The 20,570-nt window shown below is 45.1% G+C and overlaps 1 protein-coding gene across 1 annotated transcript in view; it reads right to left on the reverse strand.

Annotated features, from left to right (window-relative positions):
• kl (klotho) overlaps positions 1-20,570 on the reverse strand; it is a 129,132-nt gene that overhangs the window by 11,472 nt on the left and 97,090 nt on the right. The window contains exon 4 of the mRNA XM_068034407.1: positions 1,412-2,552. Within this exon, the coding sequence (XP_067890508.1) occupies positions 1,412-2,552 (1,141 nt within the window). The remainder of the gene's footprint in view (positions 1-1,411; positions 2,553-20,570) is intronic.

Consider the following 20,570-nt stretch of genomic DNA (forward strand, 5'->3'; position numbering starts at 1 on the left):
CTCTCATGCTCACATCTCTGTCCTGGGATTGCTGCAGTGTTCCAATGTACATCAACGCAAGCTCGAGGAACAGCACCTTATTTACCGATTTGGCACACTACAGCCTTACGGAGTGAACATTGAGTTCAATAATTTCAGAGCATGACGGGTCCCCATTTTTATGTTTAGCTATTTTTTCTTTTTTTCTCTTTTTCCTTTTTTATTTGGTTATTTTATTTTAGGTTTTTCAGTTTGTTTAGTTTGTTTTCACTGTGCTTACCCACTGTTTTGTTTCGTTTTTTTATGTTTGTACTTGGAGTGCTCTGTGCTTTACAATCATTCACACCCTCTCTGTACTAACACTGTCTTTCAGCACACCATTAACATACCATTCGTCTTTGTTCCATGACCTTCTGGTCAGTTATTCTCTGTGACCCTGTCCTATCAACACCTTCACCTTTGTTATCTCTTGCCCCGCCCCCACTTTACTTGCTTAAAACCTTTTACATTTCTAATATTTGTCAGTTCTGAAGAAGGGTCTCTGACCTGAAACGTTAACTCTGCTTCTCTCTGCACAGATGCTGTGAGACCTGCTGAGTATTTCCGGCATTTCTTGTTTTTATTTATTATATATTATATATTGAGAGAGTGGTTGGTAAAGCATATGGGATCTTGGGTTTCATAAATAAAGGCATTAAGTATAACAGCAGGGAAGTTATGCTGAACCTTTATAAAGCTCTGGTTAGGCTCCAACTGAAGTATTGTGTCCACCAGTTCTGGTCACCACACTTTAGGAAGGACGTGAGGGTCCCTGAGAGGCTGTCGAGGGGATTTACCAGAACGGTTCCAGGAATGGGGGATTTTGATTACAAGGTTAGTTTGGAAAAGTTGGTTGTTCTCCTTTGAGCAAAGGAGATTTGAGGGAGATGTAATACAAGTGTACAAGATCATGACAGGCTTGGATAAGTTAGACAAGGAAAAACTGTTTCCATTAACTGGTATTACAAGGTGTAGGGGACACAGATTGAAGGCGGAATATGAGGAAGAGATTTTTTATGTAGCGGGTGGTAATGACCTGGAACTCGCTGCCCATAAGGGTGTTGGAAGCAAAGACAATCAATGAGTTCAACAGGAAATTGGATGGCCGCTTGAAGGAAATAAACTTGCTGATCTACAGGGATCAAGTGGGGGATTGGAACTGACTGGATGGCTCCATGGAGAGCTGGCATGGACTCAATGGGCTGAATGGCCTTCCTTGTGCCATGCATGATCCTATGACTATAAAATGAAGGAAAAATATGGGATATAGAGGAAAGATCTGATAATGATATGGGAGCACTGATAAAGACTTTTTTCCAAATGGTAGGCAGCACAAACACTAAACATCCCTCAAAACTTGTACATTTGTTAGATATGACTCAGAATGGCTTACCTTTCAAAACTTCATTAATGTAACTTTGAATGTAGTAAACTCGTAACTTGTCTTTGGAGGGTGAATCGTCATCAATTCCATTCGATGTGATATAGATTGGAACATTGCCATATTTTGATTTTATCCACCTTAAGAGTTTACGTAAACCCCCTGGCACAACTGCTTTTCCATCTGGTGATGCCAGCCAGGTAGTGTCTTTCAGGTGCTGCACTTTGAACTCGTACCCAGTCTGGGCTTCAGCTTGGCCTTCCAGGTGTACAATGTGAGTTGTGTAGTGGTTCAGTGCCACAAAATCACCAGAGCCACGTATCAGCTCCTTCTCTTCATTGGTAAAGTAGGGCAAATGAGAATCGTGCCATCCAACGTTTTGCCTTTGGCTCTGCCAGTCTCGCATGATGAAAGGGTAGTCCCCATTACCAAAAATAGGCTCTGCAAACCAACCAATATCAAACTCTAAAGTCCTGGCAGCAGCTTCTATGTCATTCCTAGAGAAAGGGTCAGCTGGGTCCACCCAATCAGCATGAAGAGAAACAGAGACCTGTCCATTTTGTGTCATGCGAAACTCGTTGTTATAGAGATGCCAGACTAAAGCATGTGCTTTGATTAAATTGTGGCCTACCATGGTGAAGTTTGTTTTGTATCCTAATAAATGTTTTATGCCATTTGGCTCACTCATCGTTATCCAAAATTTCACTTCGTTTCCCAGCTGCCTGAAACATAACCTGGCATATTCCACAAAAGCCTGAACAGTTTCTGGGTTCATCCAGCCCCCATTGTCCTCTAACACTGAAGGCAGCCTCTGATCCTCAAGAGTGGGGTGATACAGCACAATAACTGGAGTAATATTCACACGTTGAAGCTCACTGACATAGCATTTGTAATAGCGCAAGTTTGCTCTGTTGACCTGTGTTGTGTTGCCTGTCGGTAGGATTAGTGACCAGTTGAGGGAGAACTGGAAGTGAGTGGCATGTGTATTCTGCAAGAGGTAGATTTCTTGTCTGATGGTGGTGTAGTCAGTACACTGTGCTTTGCGAGGCTGGCTAATCACTCCTTTGACTTTCAGCAGCTTTCCAGTGCCATTAATATCCCATTTATAAATATTGTGATCAATAAATTGCGGAGTTGTAGGTGTCGTTTCGACCTGAGAATTAAAAAAAAGGACACAAGTACAGTGCAATACTGCTGAATAACACAACATAATTTTAGTCCCTGGATACAACTAGAATTTCTTCTTAATTATTTAAAAGCTAAAGAAAAAATGTAGAAGCAGATTTCCGTATCAGGCAAAGAAAATTATGCAGCTTCTGTATGACCAGGGCCCATATTCACTGAGCATGTCATGCCAGACATGCCTTCACTGCCTCCACTTCACAAAGGAGGTTGCCAATTAGCCAGCTCCACTCCTGGAGGCCAACCCTCTGACAACTGAGGTTCAAGCTTGATTCTAAACTGAGAGAATTAGAAAACTACAGAGAGAGGTTTTGATGGGTCCAAAGACATTTTCTTGTTCTTCCTCACATTCCCAAAGCATCAGGTGAAAATGTTGAGAACAGTACCAAAGATGGTTTAGCTTGCGAGTAAACTGCTAAAAAAAAATTCAGTTTAATTGAGTCTCATTTACAAAAGCTTATGAATCGCAAAAACTGGCTTCCTGTTTGAAACAACAATCATACTGGATTAAATCCCTAATTACAAGTGTCAGTTTGTCAGTCAGAAGGTCGAGGGTTAACACCACACTCCAGGACTTGAGCACAGAATCTAGTTATCACTTCCGTGCAGTACTGAAGGAGTTCTGTATTGTCTGAAGTGAGATGTTAAAGCAAGGTCCCATTTGATTAATCAGACGGATGTAAAAGATCCCATGGCGATATCCATAAAAAGAGTGGGGAGTGGGGGGCTGTTGCAGGGGAATTCTTCTGGTCTGCTGGTCAGCATTCAACCCTCAACCTACACAAGCAAAACAAATTAACTTCATTTATCTAATTTGGTATTTGTGCCTCTTTGCTGTGCACAAATTGGCTGCTGTGTTTGCCTATGAAGAAATGGCGACTATATTTCTAAAGTAATTCATTGGCTGCAAAGTGCTTGGGGATGTCCTGAGGATGATAAACATGATAAATAGATGCAAATACTTTCCTTTCTTACTCTCCCATAAAAATTAGTTACCAAAAGGTAATAAAAATGTATTTTGATAAATATTTTCCCTATTAATAAGACTCTACAGAGGCAACTTTAAGAGTCCACACAGGGAAACCTTGCCCTCTGGCAGCGCGAATTGGAAATGTGCATTTGCTGCCGTGATTTTCTACCAATAAAATTATAGGTTAGAAAATCAGAGACAGAAAGGGCAGGAAATTCTGATATGTGCTTGAATGCTGTTCTGACAAGTCATAGAGTCGTACTGCATAAAAACAGGCCCTTCGGTCCATGCGTCCGTGCCAACCATAATGCCTATCTATAGTAATCCCACCTGCCTGCATTATTTCCATATCCCTCTATGCCTTGCTCATTCAAGTACCTGTCCAGATGCTTCTTAAATGTCGCTGCTGATCCTGCCTCCACCACCTCCTCAGGCAGCTCATTCCAGATACCCACTATTCTTTGTGTGAAAAATTTACCCCTATGATCCCCTTTAAACCTCCTCCCTCTCACCTTAAATCTATGCCCTCTAGTTTTAGTCACCCCTACCATGGGAAACAGACTCTGGCTATCTACCCTATCTATGCCTCTCATAATTTTATATACCTTTATCATGTCCCCTCTCAGCCTCCTTCGCTCCAGGGAAAATAGACCCAGCCTATCCAATCTCTCTTTATAACTCAAGCCCTTCAAACCAGGCCACATCCTTGTGAATCTTTTCTGCACCCTCTCTAGCTTAATCACATCTTTCCTGTAGTGCGGTGACCAGAACTGCACACAGTACTCCAAATGCGGCCTAACCAACGTTATGTACAACTGTAACATGATGTCTCAACTCTTGTACTCAATGCCTTGGCCGATGAAGGCAAGCATGCCATATGCCTTCTCCACCACCCTGTCTACCTGTGTTGCCACTTTCAGGGAACAATGTACTTGCACCCCAAGGTATCTCTGCTCAACAACAACATTCCCCAGGGCCCTGCCATTCATTGTATATGTCCTGCCCTGGTTTAACTTCCTAAAATGCATCACTTCGCACTTGTCTGCATTAAATTCCATTTGCCAATCCCTTGCCCACATTCCCAGTTGATCGATATCCTGTTGTAACCTTAGTCAACCTTCTTCACTGTCCACTATACCACCAATTTTGGTGTCATCTGCAAACTTACTAATCATGCCCCCTACATTCACATCCAAGTCATTAATATATATGACAAACAACAGAGGGCCCAGCACCGATCCCTGCGGCACACCACTGGTCACCGGCCTCCAATCTGAAAAACAACCGTCCACTACCACCCTCTGCCTCCTATCACCAAGCCAATTTTGTATCCAATTGGCTAGCTCACCCTGGATCCCATGTGTTCGAACCTTCTGGACCAGCCTACCATGCGGGACCTTGTCAAAGGCCTTGCTAAAGTCCATGTAGACAACGTCCACCGCCCTGCCCTTGTCAATCCTCTTGGTCATCTCCTCAAAAAACTCAATCAAATTTGTGAGACATGATTTCCCATGCACAAAGCCATGCTGACTATCCCTAATCAGACCTTGCCTTTCCAAATGCATATAAATCCTGTCTCTCAGAATCCCTTCCACTAACTTTCCCACCACTGATGTAAGGCTCACCGGCCTGTAGTTCCCTAGCTTATCCCTGCTGCCTTTCTTAAATAAAGGCACAACATTAGCTATCCTCCAGTTTCCCGGTACCTCACCCGTTGCTAATGATGATACAAAAATCTCTGCCATGGCCCCAGCAATCTCCTCCCTTGCTTCCCATAGCATCCTAGGATACACCTGGTCAGGCCCTGGGGATTTATCCACCTTAATGCGCTTCAAAACCTCCAACACCTCCTCCTTTGTAATGTTGATATGATCTCGGACATCGCTGTTCCCTCCCTTGAACTCACTAGCGTCCATGATCTTCTCCACGGTAAATACAGACGAGAAGTATTCATTTAAGACCTTGCCCATTTCCCGTGGCTCCACACATAGATTACCACACTGATCCTTAAGGGGACCTACTCTCTCCCTAGCTACCCTTTTACTCTTATTATACTTATAGAATCTTTTAGGATTCTCCTTTATCTTATCTGCCAGGAAATTTCATGGCCCCTTTTCGCCCTCCTAATTTCCTTCTTAAGTGTACTCCTACATCCCCTATACTCATTGAGGGACTCGCTTGATCCCAGCTGCCTATACCTGACATATGCCTCCTTCTTTGTCTTGACCAAACCCTCAATATCCCTCGTCAACCAAGGTTCCCTAAACATTCCAGCCTTGCCCTTCCATCTAACAGGAACATGCCAGCCCTGAACTCTTCCTATATCACTTTTAAAAGCCTCCCACTTGCCAGACGTCCCTTTACCTGTAAACAGCCTCTCCCATTCAACTTTTGAGAGTTCCAGTCTGATGCCATCAAAATCAGCCTTCCCCCAATTTAGGACTTCAACTCGAGGATCAGTCCTATCCTTTTCCATAACTATCTTGAAACTAATAGAGTTATGGTCACTGGTCCCAAAGTGCTCCCCCACTGACACATCAACCACCTGCCCAGCCTCATTTCCTAAGAGGCGGTCGAGTGTAGCCCCTTCTCTAGTAGGGCCATACACATACTGCTTCAGAAAACTATCCTGGACACACTTAACAAATTCTTCCCCATCTGATCCCTTAACGTAAGAAAATAAGTTGTTAAAAAGAGCTTCTTGTTTTCCTATGAGATTCAGTACATGCCCTTCTAGCATAATGGGAGTTGCTATTTAAACCCAGGCCTGCAGACTTAGACCTCATAAAATCATAGGATAATACAATGCAGAAGGAGGCCATTCGGCCCATTGTGCCCGCACCAGCTCTTTGGTAGAGCTAACCAGTTAATCCCATTTCTCTGCAACCAGATCCATAACCAGATTGAAGTTATCTTTGTATAAATCTTCAGCGCAGACAGCTTATTTAAGGAAGCTGATAGCCTTCAAATAGTGGAAGATTTAGATATATCCTGAAATTCAATGTGAGTGGTTTGCCTAAAAATGAATCTGCTCGCCACAGCGAGGAAAGGAAATTCAGAGGGTGAACCACAATGGGCTCCTTTTTTGCAACCCTCGCAGCCAATTACAGAGCAGTTTTGATAGAGGGACGGTCACAAGTTGTCTGCCCATCCTCCTGACTGGGAAATGGTGCAAGCAGCACGGGGTCTAAGGAGCGCAAGAAAAATAATGTAATATGAGGATGGAAAAGTCTTGTTTTGGATTGCTGCATGTGTAGAAAGTAGTGCTGATGCTATACTTAAATGATTTTTGGGTGTTAAAAGTGTGCAAACCAGTAAAAGGAGGGATAAGATATAAAAATTACTGTTATACATTATAAAGCATATATGGCAGTAGAGAGGAGAAACAAAGAGACAGTAAAAGGGAGAAAATAATTAAACATGAATGTATCTGTACTAACAATGATTTACCTTCTCTCTATTCCAGTTGTATTTCCATAGTAGATTTACATTTTTACAGTATGCATGTACTGATGCGACACCACATTAAGCAAGTTTGCTCTAAGATGGCCTCATTTACATTTCCCTAGCTATAACATTGCCCATTATTATACTTTTCTCCTGGTTTAAATCACTAAAACTCTTCAGCCATGTCTCACCTCCGAATGGAAGCCTGCATATTTCATTAATTTTTAGTTGGTATGAAGTATGGATTATTTCCATTCTCGTCACCCCCTTCAAATAACAAAGTGTTTTTCAGCCACTGAGCAAAGTTTCAAAGTCTTTCTTTTTAAAATCTTAAAAGTCAGTTAGGGATCGTTGCCATGCTTAGATGCCAACTCCCATAATGGGATTGTGCTTTTAAGAAATCCTGAAGTTAAACGTCTCTCTGTATCACTGTCTGCCTGACATAGTTTTCAGGCTGAATTTTTGCATTGGGGGGCAGGAAATGGAAGTCAGGACCGTTTCTGGGTCCCTAATCTGCCCCGGGGAGATACAGAAATGAGTATCAAGTTTCAGGGGGACGACCCCTTAATTGGCATGGAGATGGATTGGCAGCCAATTAATGGCTGTGGGGGTGGGAACGGAGGTGGGTCAAATCAAGTGTGGGCTGCTTTAACCTCACCATGGCAGCCAGTACTGTGGCTGCCATTTGAGGGTGAAAGTGTACAGTGAAGAATTGCATTGACCTTCGGGCTAGACTTCTCATGTCAATGATCTCTCAGGAGAGCCGCAGGCCTGGAACCCAGGCAAGGCAGCCCCTCTTCTTCCGGATACTAACCTCAAGATCATGCTGGAGGCTGTGAGGGAGAGGAGGAGAGGAATGAGGTTCTCTTTCAGGAAAGTGGCAGGAGGAGGCCACACATGCAGAGCAGGCCTGGGTAGAAACCGCTGCCACTGTTAGCAGCAGACGTGTCCTGAGTTGGATCCAGTGCAGAAAAAGGTCCTATGACCTCATATGCTCTGGCAAGGTGAATGCTACCCTGAACCCTCAGGTCAAGTCTCTGGCAATTCACCCTCCAGTGGACACACTAGCTGAGGAGCCTCAAGGTGCAGGCTGATCCTGAACATGGGAAAGTATGTGCCCAGGGTATTACTGACCCCTCAGAATGGCTCAGAGCCATAGTGCTGCTGAAGATCTGCCAGCACTGAAATAAGCACCCTCCAATCAACTGCCCACTCTCCCCGCCACCTGCACAGCATCAAAGTTTGTTCATGGCCGAGGCCCTCTCTGCACCATTCACCCTTTTATGGGGCCAAGGTAATTATCTTGGGTGGCCATGACTGGCTCCCCACTGTGTGCCTGCCTCCCTTAATCTAGACAGCGTGTGTAGCCCGTGCAACTGCCGATAGTGGCTAATATATTGGACAAAACTGCTGTAGCATTTTCTCTTGAAAGTTTCGTGTTTGCTACTTCATAGCCCACTTTAATATTACTTGTTCCTTTAGTAGGTGAACTATTGCAACATTCACAGAACTCCAAGCAATATTCAAAGACTACATGGGTTTTTATGATAACTTAACCAGCACATATATATACACAGCTACTACGAGCCACACCAACACACGTCTCACTCTGTCAGGCTACACCCAAAATTCCCTGGTCATGAGTGACGGGACATCACTTCCTCCTTGTCCTTCACTTACAGCCTGTTAAGGTGGTCCCCTGTTAAGGTGATTCCACAACACCCACCTTCAAAATCCTTTTGACCATGTCATTTTCCCTAACTCTTCTGCTAGCTATGCTCAGTGGCCATGAAGTTCAGCTCCATAGCACTCATATTTTCAGTGCCAAGGGTACCATTTTGGTTGGACAATGGCTTCCACAACATGCACACGCACGGTCATTTTGGTGAGGGTGTTAGTGTGGGCGTTAGGACTATGTACTGAAGTATGACGAGTAGGCAGATCACAATGTATAATGCTGATGTGACACCAGTGGTGCCATTTTTGACCTCAACACTCCAGCTAACGTCCTCTTTTAAACACGCACAGCTGAACATGCATTCAGCAGCAGGCAGGACCACCCCCACCAGCATTATTTAAAGGAATGATGAACTACTTTGAGGTTTGTTGCTGATTAATTTCTGCTGACTCTGTCTAAGTTTGTACAAGTGCTGTGAGAGTTTGACTGCTATTTAAAGTTAGTGAAGTCGACAGGGAGTGGTGTTGCACGTGGTGATAGCCTTGGTTCTCACTTGAACTCCGGTGCATAACCCAACCACAAGTGAGTAGCATGCATATAATAAGAGCAAAGCTACCACATCAAACATTGTCAAGTAGACCAATGGAGTGCTGAAGCAATGCTCTCACTGTCTGGACCGCTGTGGAGGAGCCGACAGGACTCGCCAGAGGGGGTGTCATGATGTATCCTACACAACCTTGCCATTATGAGGGCACAGCCTTGCCATCAGGGAAACAGTGAGCAGCTGAGGAGGATGAGGAAGAGGAGGAGAGAAGGAGGAAGGGAGCAGGCAACCAACATATCTCCTTTCTGGCCAGTCTGTCCATGATCAGCTCATCCAACTGCTGTACCAGTGAACACAACCCCAATTCCCCATTCTACAACAGTATCACAACTTATCTTCCCTTTGTGACTGACCATCACAGCATCCTCTTGGCCAGAAAGCTGAACTAAAAAATACGACAATACAACCATTCCAAGCCAACTTTACTAAACAAACCATCAAATATTCCATACAAAAGTCAACTATTCATCCTTGTGCATTCCCTTAGTGCCCATCTTCCAGGTGCCTTTGCCTGTTCTAATGCTCCTATGCAGCGCTACGTCAGTGGCTGCAGAATGGCTAGTGGAAGGCTGCTGACTTTGAATGGGGAAGACTACAGATGGCCTTGCAGGACACCGGCAAGCAGCTCTGGCCTCATATGATCCAGCTACTGACTGCATCACCTTGACATGTGCAGCAACAGTCTGGGCTGGCTGGCTGGCTGAGAGGCAACAGAAAGGGTACTGGCGGAGTGGTAGTGGTGGGTGGACAAATGCTGTCATCCTAAAGGTGAACAGCAGTTTCATGCTCCACAGAGTCACTGTCACTTCCCTGGGGCGATACTTCAGAAATCCTAGTAATCTGTTGGAGGACTGTTTGCTGGATGCTGTGAGATCTTGCAAGCTCCTTTGAGCATTGGCATCTGCAGGCATGATGGCAGCATTCTAAGCCTGCATTGCAACAAGCTGAGATTGCATTTTTAAAAATTCATTTGGGGGATGTGGGCATCGCTTGGCAAGGCCAGAATTTATTGTGCATCCCTAATGGCCCTTGAGAAGGTGGTGGTGAGCTGCCTTCTTGAACCGCTGAAGTCCATGTTGGGTAGATACACCCACAGTGCTATTAGGAAGGGAGTTCCAGGATTTTGACCCAGCGACAGTGAAGGAAGGGCAATATAGTTCCAAATCAGGATGATGTGTAGCTTGGAGGGAAGCTTGCAGGTGGTGGTGTTCCCATGCATCTGCTGTCCTTGTCCCTCTATGTGGTAGAGGTCGTGGATTTGGAAGGTGCTGTTGAAGGAGTCTTGGTGAGTAGCTGCAGTGCATCTTGTAGATGGTACACACTACTGTCCCTGTGCATCCATGGTGAAGGGAGTGAATGTTGAAGGTTGTGGATGGGGTGTCAATCAAGTGGGCTGCTTTGTCTTTGTTGGTGTTGAGCTTCTTGAGTGTTGTTGGTGCTGCACCCATCCAGGCAAGTGGAGAGTATTCTATCACACTCCTGACTTGTGCCTTGTAGATGGTGGACAGGCATTGGGGAGACAGGAGGTGAGTTCCTCGCCACAGAATTCCCAGCCTCTGACCTGCTCTGGTAGCCACAGTATTTATGTGGCTTGTCCAGTTCAGTTTCTGGTCAATGGTAACCCCCAGGATGTTGATAGTAGGGGATTCAGCGATGGTCAGGCCATTGAAAATCAAGGGGAGATGGTTAGATTCCTTCTTGCTTGAGATGGTCATTGCCTGGCACTTTAGTGGCGCGAATGTTACTTGCCACTTATAAGCCCAAGCCTGGATATTGTCCAGGTCTTGATGCATTTCTACAGGGACTCCTTCAGTATCTGAGGAGTCACAAATAGTGGAGAACACTGTGCAAACATAAGTAAACATCCCCACTTCTGACCTTATGATGAAGGGAAGATCATTGATGAAGCAGCTGAAGACTGTTGGGCCTAGGACACTGCCCTGAGGAACTCCTGCAGTGATGTCCTGTGACTAAAATGATAGTTCTCCAAAACCACTACCATCTTCCTTTGTGCTAGGTATGACTCCAACCAGCGGAGAGTTTTCCCCCTGATTCCCATTGACTCGAGTTTTGCTTGGGCTCTTTGATGCCATACTCGGTCAAATGCTGCCTTGAGTCAAGGGCAGTCACTCTCACCTCACCTCTTCAGTTCAGCTGTTTTGTTAATGTTTGGACAAAGGCTGTAATGAGGTCAGGAGCTGAGTGGCCCTGGTGGAACCCAAACTGAGCATCAGTGAGCAGTTTATTGCTGAGCAAGGGCCACTTGTTAGCATTGTCAACAACTCCTTCCATCACTTTTCTGATGATCGAGAGTAGACTGATAGGGCAGTAATTGGCCAGGTTGGATTTGTCCTGCTTTTTGTGTATGGAACATGCCTGGGCAATTTTCCACATTGCCGGGTAGCTGCCTGTGTTGTAGCTGTACTGGAACAGCTTGGCTAGAGGAGCAGCGAGTTCTGGAGCACAGGAATTCAGTACTATTGCTGGAATGCTGTCAGGGCCCATAGCCTTTGCAGTATCCAGTGCCTTCAGCTGTTTCTTGATATCACGTGGAGTGAATCAGATTGGCTGAAGTCTGGCATCTGTAATGCCAGAGGACCTCAGGACGAGGCCGAGATGGATCATTAACTCGGCACTTCTGGCTAAAGTTTCAGCCTTGTCTTTTGCATTGATGTACTGGGCTCCCCCGTCGTTGAGGATGGGGATATTTGTGAAGCCTCCTCCTCCTGTTAGTTGTTTAATTGTCCACCACCATTCATGACTAGATGTGGCAAGACTGCAGAGTTTAGATCTGATCCGTTGGTTGTGGGATCACTTAGCCCTGCCTATTGCATGTTGCTTCCACTGTTTGGCACACAAGTAGTCCTGTGCTGTAGCTTCACCAGGCTGACACTTCATTTTGAGGTATGGCTGGTGCTGCTCCTGGCATGCCCTCCTGCACTCTTCACTGAACCAGGGTTGATCCCCTGGCTTGATGGTAATGGTAATGTAGGGGATACACCAGACCATGAGGCTACAGATTGTGGTTGAAATACAATTCTGCTACTGCTGATGGCCCACAGTGCCTCATGGATGCCCAGTTTCGAGTTGCTAGATCTGTTCGAAATCTATCCTATTTAGCATGGTGGGACTGCGAGGTAAGTGGTAATCAGCAAGAGGTTTCCTTGCCCATGTTTGACCTGATGCCATGAGACTTCATGGGGTCCGGAAGCAATGTTGAGGACTCCCAGGGCAACTGCCTCCCGACTGTACACCACTGTGCTGCCACCTCTGTTGGGTCTGTCCTGCTGGTGGGACAGGACATACCAAGGGATGGTGATGGTGTCTGGGTATGTCCGTGTATATGACTGTGTTAGGCTGTTGCTTCACTAGTCTGTGGGACAGCTCTCCCAATTTTTGCACAAGCCCCCAGATGTTAGTAAAGAGGACTTTGCAGGGTCAACAGGGCTGGGTTTGCTGTTGTTGTTTCCGGTGCCTAGGTAGATGCCGGGTGGTCCGTCTGGTTTCATTCCTTTTCTTAGACTTCATCGCGCTTTGATACAACTGAGTGGCTTTCTTGGCCATTTCCGACGGCAGTTAAGAGTCAACCACATTGCTGTGGGTCTGGAGTCACATATAGGCCAGACCAGGTAAGGACAGCAGGTTTCTTTCCTTAAAGGACATTAGTGAACCAGATGGGTTTTACAACAATCAACAATGGTTTCATGGTCACCATTAGACTAGATTTTAATTCTGGATTTTTTTTTATTAATTGATTTCAAATTTCACCATCTGATGTGGTGGGATTCAAACCCATGTCCCCAGAGCATTAGCCTGGGCCTCTGCATTATTTGTCCAGTGACATTACCACTATGTCACTGCCTCCCCTAGCCACCGCCTCCCCCATGACTTCAGTCTGAGCTTCCATTGCAGCACTTAAATGGTGGGCGGCTTCTGCTTGTGCTAGAATGGAAGTTGAGACACCAGTCATCAGACGCTGCATCATGGTTGGGTCCACAAGAGTTCTCATGGAGTTGGCCACCAGTTCTACGCTGGAAAGGATGGGCTCCAAGCTCTGTGCAATCCCTGTGTCAAGTTAGTAGCAGACTCTGCCATGCTCCTTGACAGTGACAGCAGGCTTTCTGGCAGGCCTGCCAATGCACCAAGCATTTCATTGTGCATACCTATCAGCCTTCTTCTGTATGCCATGCCATTGAAGTCCTCATCTGAGTCTTCTGCAGCAGAACTCATGTGTGGCCTCACCCTTTGTCAAGCTGGCACCTGCACTAGCCACTCATGCCCAGTAACTCACCGTGTACAGATTCTGCTACCAAGCTACCCTCTAAAGTATGCACAGTGCCAGTATCTGAGTTGGTGGCTGCGCGTGTGAGATCAAGTGATGGTGTTTCATCATCATTGGTCTCTTCTCCCTCTTGCCCTTCATGCTCTTGCACCACTGCCTGGCCAGGTGCCAGTTCTTGGGTATCAGAAAGAAGAAAGGCAGAGGTGGGAAATGCGGTGAGGGAAGAGTTGGGGAAGCAAGACGTGCATGCTTACAACACCTGCAGCTTATAAATCAGAAGAGATTGTGGTATGAGGGGGAAGTGGGATATGGGAACAAGGATCAGGTAGGCAAAAACCATCATCTGCATTGGTTTCAGCTCCACTGCTGGCCACAGCTTTAGTCATGGCCAGTTCAATGATGGTGAGCACTGTCTCCTTCATTGGGATGAGGACATGTAGCTGTGCCTGTCCCCTGCTGGTTAGGACCTTCTGCCTCTGGTTACGCACCATCCTGTCATGCAAAAGAGAGAGGAAAGTGTGCCATTGAGTGTCTTACAATGTGTTTGGGTGATATGCCTTTCATAGTTGAATAGCTGGCAGAGTGTGCAAGGTGTGAGACATGAGTATGAGGCTTCAGCAGTGCAAACTGTGTGAAGGGGAGGTGGAGCTATGAATGTGAAGTTTGAGCTGTGGTTAGTAGAAATTGTTTGTAAGCATGTCATCATACAAGAGTAGGGAAATTTGATAATAGAGAAAAAACGTAAAGGCTTTGTCTCTGAATGCACGAAGCATTCGGAATAAAATAAATCAGTTAACAGTGCAAATAGAGATGAATGGGTATGATTTAATGGCGATTACTGAGACGTGATTGCAGGGAAACCAGGTTTGGGAACTGGATATCCAAGGGTACTCAGTATTTCAGAAGGATAGGCAGGAAGGAAAAGGAGGTGGTGTAGCTTTGTTAGTAAAGGAGGAAATCAGTGCTGTAGTGAGAAATGATATAGGTACTGGAGATCAAGACGTAGAATCAGTCTGGGTAGAAATAAGAAATAGCAAGGGAAAGAAGTCCCTGGTGAAAGTAATCTATAGGTCCCCAAACAGTAGTTCTGCAGTGGGGCACAGTATAAACCAAGAAATATTGGGGGCTTGTAAGAAAGGTACAGCAATAATCATGGGTGATTTTAATATGCATATAGATTGGATTATCAAATTTGCAAGGGTAGCCTCGAGGGAGAGTTCATTGAATGTATTAGAGATTGTTTTTTGGAGCAATATATTGTGGAACCAACCAGGGAGCAGGCTATTCTAGATTTGGTATTGTGTAATGAGGTGGGATTAATTAATGATCTCATAGTTAAGAATCCTCTAGGGAAGAGTGATCATAGCATGATAGAATTTCAAATTCAGCTTGAGGGTGAGAAACTGGAGTCCCACACTAGTGTTCTGGAGTTAAACAAAGGTAATTACATAGGCATGAGGACAGATTTCGCCTTAGTGGACTGGGCAGAAAGACTAAAAGGTAGGACAGTTGATGAGCAGTGACAGATGTTTAAGGAGATATTCAATTCCTCCCAACTAAAATATATTCCAGTGAGGAAGAAAGATTCCCCCTCTAAGAGGGGGAAACACATCCATGGCTAAGCAAGGAAGTTAAGGATAACATAAAGACAAAAACTAAGGCATACCATTTTGCAAAGGCCTGTGGCAGGCTGGAAGATTGGGAAACTTTTCAAGATCAACAAAGGGTTACTAAAAAAGTAACAAAAAGAGCAAAAGTAAATTATGAAAGAAAACTAGCGCAAAATATAAAAACGGATAGCAAAAGCTTCAATAAGTATATAAAAGGGAAGAGAGTAGTTAAAGTGAATGTTGGTCCTTTGGAGGATGAGACAGGGGAGTTAATAGAGGGGAACACAGAAATGGCAGAGACTCTAAATCAGTATTTTGCCTCAGTGTTCACGGTGGAGGACATTAGTACCATCCCAATAGTAACAGGAAATGCAGAGGTTATAGAAAGGGAGGAACATAGAAAAATCATCATCGCAAGGGAAAAGGTACTGAGCAAACTATTGGGATTAAAGGCAGACAAGTCCCCAGGGCCTGATGGCCTACATCCTCGGGTCTTAAAGGAAGTGGCAGCGGAGATAGTGGATCCATTGGTTACAATATTCTAAAATACGCTGGATATGGGAAAGGTTCCAGTGGATTGGAAAAAAGTTAATATAATGCCATTATTCAAAAAGGCAGAAAGTAGCAAACTATAGACCAGTTAGTTTAACATCTGTCGTTGGGAAATTGCTAGCATCCATCATTAAGGAAGTAATAACAGGACATTTAGAAAGTCAAAACGCAATCCATCAGAGTCAGCATGGTTTTATGAAGGGTAAATTGTGTTTAATTAATTTGCTAGAGTTCTTTGAAGCTTTAACAAGCAAAGTGGATAATGGGGATCCTGTAGATGTAATATATCTGGACTTCCTTTCTTTGGCCTCCTTATCTCGAGAGACAATGGATAAGCGCCTGGAGGTGGTCAGTGGTTTGTGAAGCAGCGCCTGGAGTGGCTATAAAGGCCAATTCTAGAGTGACAGGCTCTTCCACAGGTGCTGCAGAGAAATTTGTTTGTCGGGGCTGTTACACAGTTGGCTCTCCCCTTGCGCCTCTGTCTTTTTTCCTGCCAACTACTAAGTCTTTTCAATTCGCCACGCTTTAGCCCCGCCTTTATGGCTGCCCGCCAGCTCTGGTGGACGCTGGCAACTGACTCCCACGACTTGTGATCAATGTCACAGGATTTCATGTCGCGTTTGCAGACGTCTTTAAAGCGGAGACATGGGCGGCCAGTGGGTCTGATACCAGTGGCGAGCTCGCTGTACAATGTGTCTTTGGGGATCCTGCCATCTTCCATGCGGCTCACATGGCCAAGAGGCATTTGATAACGTGCCACACAAAAGGTAAGATCACACGGGGTTAGGGGCAATTTATTAGCTTGGATAGAGGATTGGCTAACCAACAGAAAACAGAGAGTCGGTATAAATGGGTCTTTTTCTGGCTGGCAAGATGTAACTAGTGGGGTGCCACAGGGTTTGGTCCTCGGGCCCCAACTATTTAAAATTTATATTAATGATTTGGATGCAGGGATAGAAGGTACTATAGCCAAATTTGCAGATGACACTAAAATAGGTGGGATAGTAAGTTGCAATAAAGAAATAAGAAATTTAAAAATGGGTATGGATAGGTTTGGTGAAGGGGCCAAAATTTGGCAGATGGAGTTTAATGCGGATAAGTGTGAGGTTATCCATTTTCGTCAGAAGAATAGAAAGGCAAATTATTAGCTAAATGGAGAGAAACTTAAGAGTGCTTCGGTGCAGAGGGATCTGGGTGTCCTCGTGCATGATTCACTGAAAACTAGTATGCAGGTACAGCAGGTAATAAGTAAGGCAAATGGAATTTTGGCATTTATTGCTAAAGAAATAGAGTATAAAAGTAGGGAAGTGTTGCTGCAACTGTACAAGACATTAGTGAGATCACACCTGGAGTACTGCGTGCAGTTTTGGTCCCCTTACTTGAGGAGGGATGTAGTTGCACTGGAGGCAGTGATTGATTCCAGAGATGAGGGGTTTGTCTTATGAAGAGAGATTGAGCAGTTTAGAAACACAGAAATGTAGAAAATAGGAGCAGGAATAGGTCTTTCGGTCCTGCTCTGCCATTCATTATGATCATGGCTGATCATCCAATTCAATAACCTGTTCCCGCTTTCGCCCCATTTCCTTTGATCCGTTTGAACCCAAGAGCTATATCTAACTCCTTCTTGAAAACATACAATGTTTTGGCTTCAACTGCTTTCTGTGGTAGCGAATTCCACAGGTTCACCGCTCTCTTGGATGAAGAAATTTCTCCTCATCTCAGTCCTGAATGGTTTACCCCATATCCTTAGACTATGACCCCTGGTTCTGGACACCCCCATCATCGGGAACATCCTTCCTGCATCTACCCTGTCAAGTCCTGTTAGAATTTTATAGGTTTCTATGAGATTCCCTCCTCACTCTTCTGAACTCCAGCGAATATAATCCTAACTGACTCAATCTTTCCTTATACGTCAGTCCTGCCATCCCCGGCCTTTACTCTCTCGAGTTTAGAAGAATGAGAGGAGATCTAATTGAGGTATATAAGATTAAGGGGATTGACAAAGTAGACGTAGAGAGGATGTTTCCTCTTGTGGGGCAATCTAGAACGAGTGGTCATAGTTTTAGGATAAGGGGTAGCAGATTTAAAACAGAGATGAGGAGAAATTACTTCTCTCAAAGGGTCATGAGTCTTTGGAATTCACTACCCCTGTGTGCGGTGGATGCCAGGACATTGAGTAAATTTAAGGAGGAGATAGACAGATTTTTAATTAGTAATGGGTTGAAGGGTTATGGAGAACGGGCAGGAAAGTGGAGTTGAGGCCGAGATGAGATCAGCCATGATTGTATTGAATGGTGGAGCAGGCTCGAGGGGCTGAATTGCCTAATCCTGCTCCTAGTTCTTATATTCTTATGTGAAGCGGAGGTGGTAAACTGAGCAGTGTGTGCTGCTTGTGGTTCACTTGTAAGGAACTGACATTTGTGATGAACGCTGAACTTTGTAGTATGATTATGTTTTTTTTAATTGTGACATGTGACCTCACACCAACTCAGGGTTACCATGTGAACAAGGAACCCTGATCAAAGACCCCTTTGAAAGCAGAATATAAGATTGTAACACTTGAAGAAGGCTCTCCCAGCCTTTCAGATTTTAAACAGGGAACCAGGAGCTCCGAATGTGCAAACTTGAGTTGAAACTTTTATCACCTAGAAACAAAGGAAGGCTCAGGTGGTTCTGCTGTGGCCAGACTTGTGGACTCTGCCTATTGAAAAAAGGCAAATAACTATTGACTTATTATTCTGGATAAATTCAACAGACTTTTTTAGTTAGGAGGCTGTAAGGAAGACTGGAAAACACAAAGACCACCAATGGCAGCCTCAGAAGAGAGAGAGAGAGAGAGAGAAAACATCTGCTCTCAGAACACTGATACAGCAAAAGGGTGCTAAGACTTGAACCCAATTCAAAAGCTAAGTTTTGCAGAGCAACAGGGTCACCAGAGATCATCTTGTTCATGGAATTCCAAGTCAAAAGTGCTCACAAAAAGTGAGTAAAGAAGAAATTGACTTTGAGAAGGATTGACAGATGCAACCCATTGCAACTGGGAGGAGTTTGGGACTTTTAACTGCAAAGATATCACTTCAATGAGGACATTGTGTAACGTATGAATGTGCTGTGGGGTTTTCAAGTGTTTTAATAAATTACAAGGAAATACCTTTCTCTGTAATTTAGTGTAATAGCTACTTACAAAGTACTGTTTAGTAAATGTTGATTTTTGGTTTAGATGTTATAGTTAAAAATCTTAAAATGGGAAATCTTGTCGTGGACTTCTTTAAATTTGTGTGGGGAGTTCATACCTCGTATTTTAATGTTAATGGTCTCACTGAGGTCGTAACACATTGGAAGATGCATTCACTAATCTTGACCACTCATATGAGGTCATTGAACTTCTTTTGGCACTGCATTCAGATCTATGGGATTGCACTGCCGGCTTTGGCCGTCACGTTTATCTACTCCCACTGCCTTCTCAGTGTCTACCTGGAGGGCTCCTAGTCCCCTGTGGATTGAGGACCTCTCTTCTCCTGTTCAGCTCTTGCACCAAGGCCTCCAGTGCTGCGTCTGAGAACCTCGGAGCATGCTTTCTGCCCTGTTGCACCATATTTACTCTTCTTGCAGTTCAGACGGTCTTCCCCAGCACCTGCTGAATACCCCTATCTTCCTCCAAACACACTGGGCAATGTTTTCCCAGCCAGGTGGAGTTGGGTTTTGATGTGTGGAAAATGACATTGGGTCTGGAGCCCAATGTCATCCCACCCTCTTCCTGCTTTCCTCGGGACAGGTTCTGAGTCCTGCAGGGAACCACCACCCCCCCCCCCATCCCCCACAACCTTCGTCCCCTGCCATGGATCTGGCAGGAAAGCAATTGAGGAGAACTTTTTTAACCATGAATTCCTTCTTTCCCAACAGCACATGGCTTCCACACTGTGTCTGCTTTCACTGCTTGACAGGTGATTGCCAAAAGAGCAGTGCATTGCTGATATTTGCAGTCTCCAAGAACAAGACCTCCTTCCCAGTGGCGTAGGTGAGCATACATTGCCAGTGGCAATCAAGGTGGCTATCACTGGAGGCCCCCTTCCCCTTGGATCTCTGCCTGTCACCAAGTTGTGTGCTCTCTCCTGCAAGGAGAGAAAGCAGAGAGGTGTGAGTGTAATGGCTTGTGTGGACAGGAGGGAAGGAGACTTTTTGTAGAGGGTGACTGTGAGGCATGGGTGCAAGAGGGCAACAGACTGAGGCTGAGGGTGAGTGTGAGTGTCGGCTATTCAGCTGGGGGTGTAAGGTGCCTTCAGGGAAAGGAATGAGTGGAGTTGCAAAGTGTGTTGTACTGAGGAGTGCTGTGCAGGTGAATGCTGGGAAAATCAGAGTGTGGGGTTTGGCACCCAAAAGTGTTTATGCCACTCACCTTAACTGCCCTCCTGAGGTCCTGGATCCTCTTGGCGCATTGTTTCCAGGTTGGAGGGAGCATACCCCTGCTGCTGACTTCCTCAATCACTTCCATCCATGTGTGCTTGGTTGGAGAGGTTGTGCTTTTCCTCCAATCCTTGGGAAAGATCACCTCACTGCAGTCCCTTAGACCTCCAGGTCAGAGTGAGACACCTGGGGAGCAGTCTTCCCAGGTTTCCTCTTCATTCCTGTAGTTGCTGCAGCCTCAAAAATCCAAGTGCTGGTGAGCCATTGTAACCTATGTCATTGTCCCTTTAAATTAAAAATCCTTCCTTTGACAAAATGGATGCCTCATCCTGCCTACCCTCCCTGATTGGTCAGAGACCCCAGAGGCTGGATGATGATTAGATTGCTCTGGGCAAGAGCAACCACATGGCTCGCAAATCAGTTAGTCAGTTTCCCAACCCAA

Source organism: Heterodontus francisci, chromosome 6, assembly GCF_036365525.1.
Source record: "Heterodontus francisci isolate sHetFra1 chromosome 6, sHetFra1.hap1, whole genome shotgun sequence".
Classification (NCBI taxonomy): Eukaryota; Metazoa; Chordata; class Chondrichthyes; order Heterodontiformes; family Heterodontidae; genus Heterodontus; species Heterodontus francisci.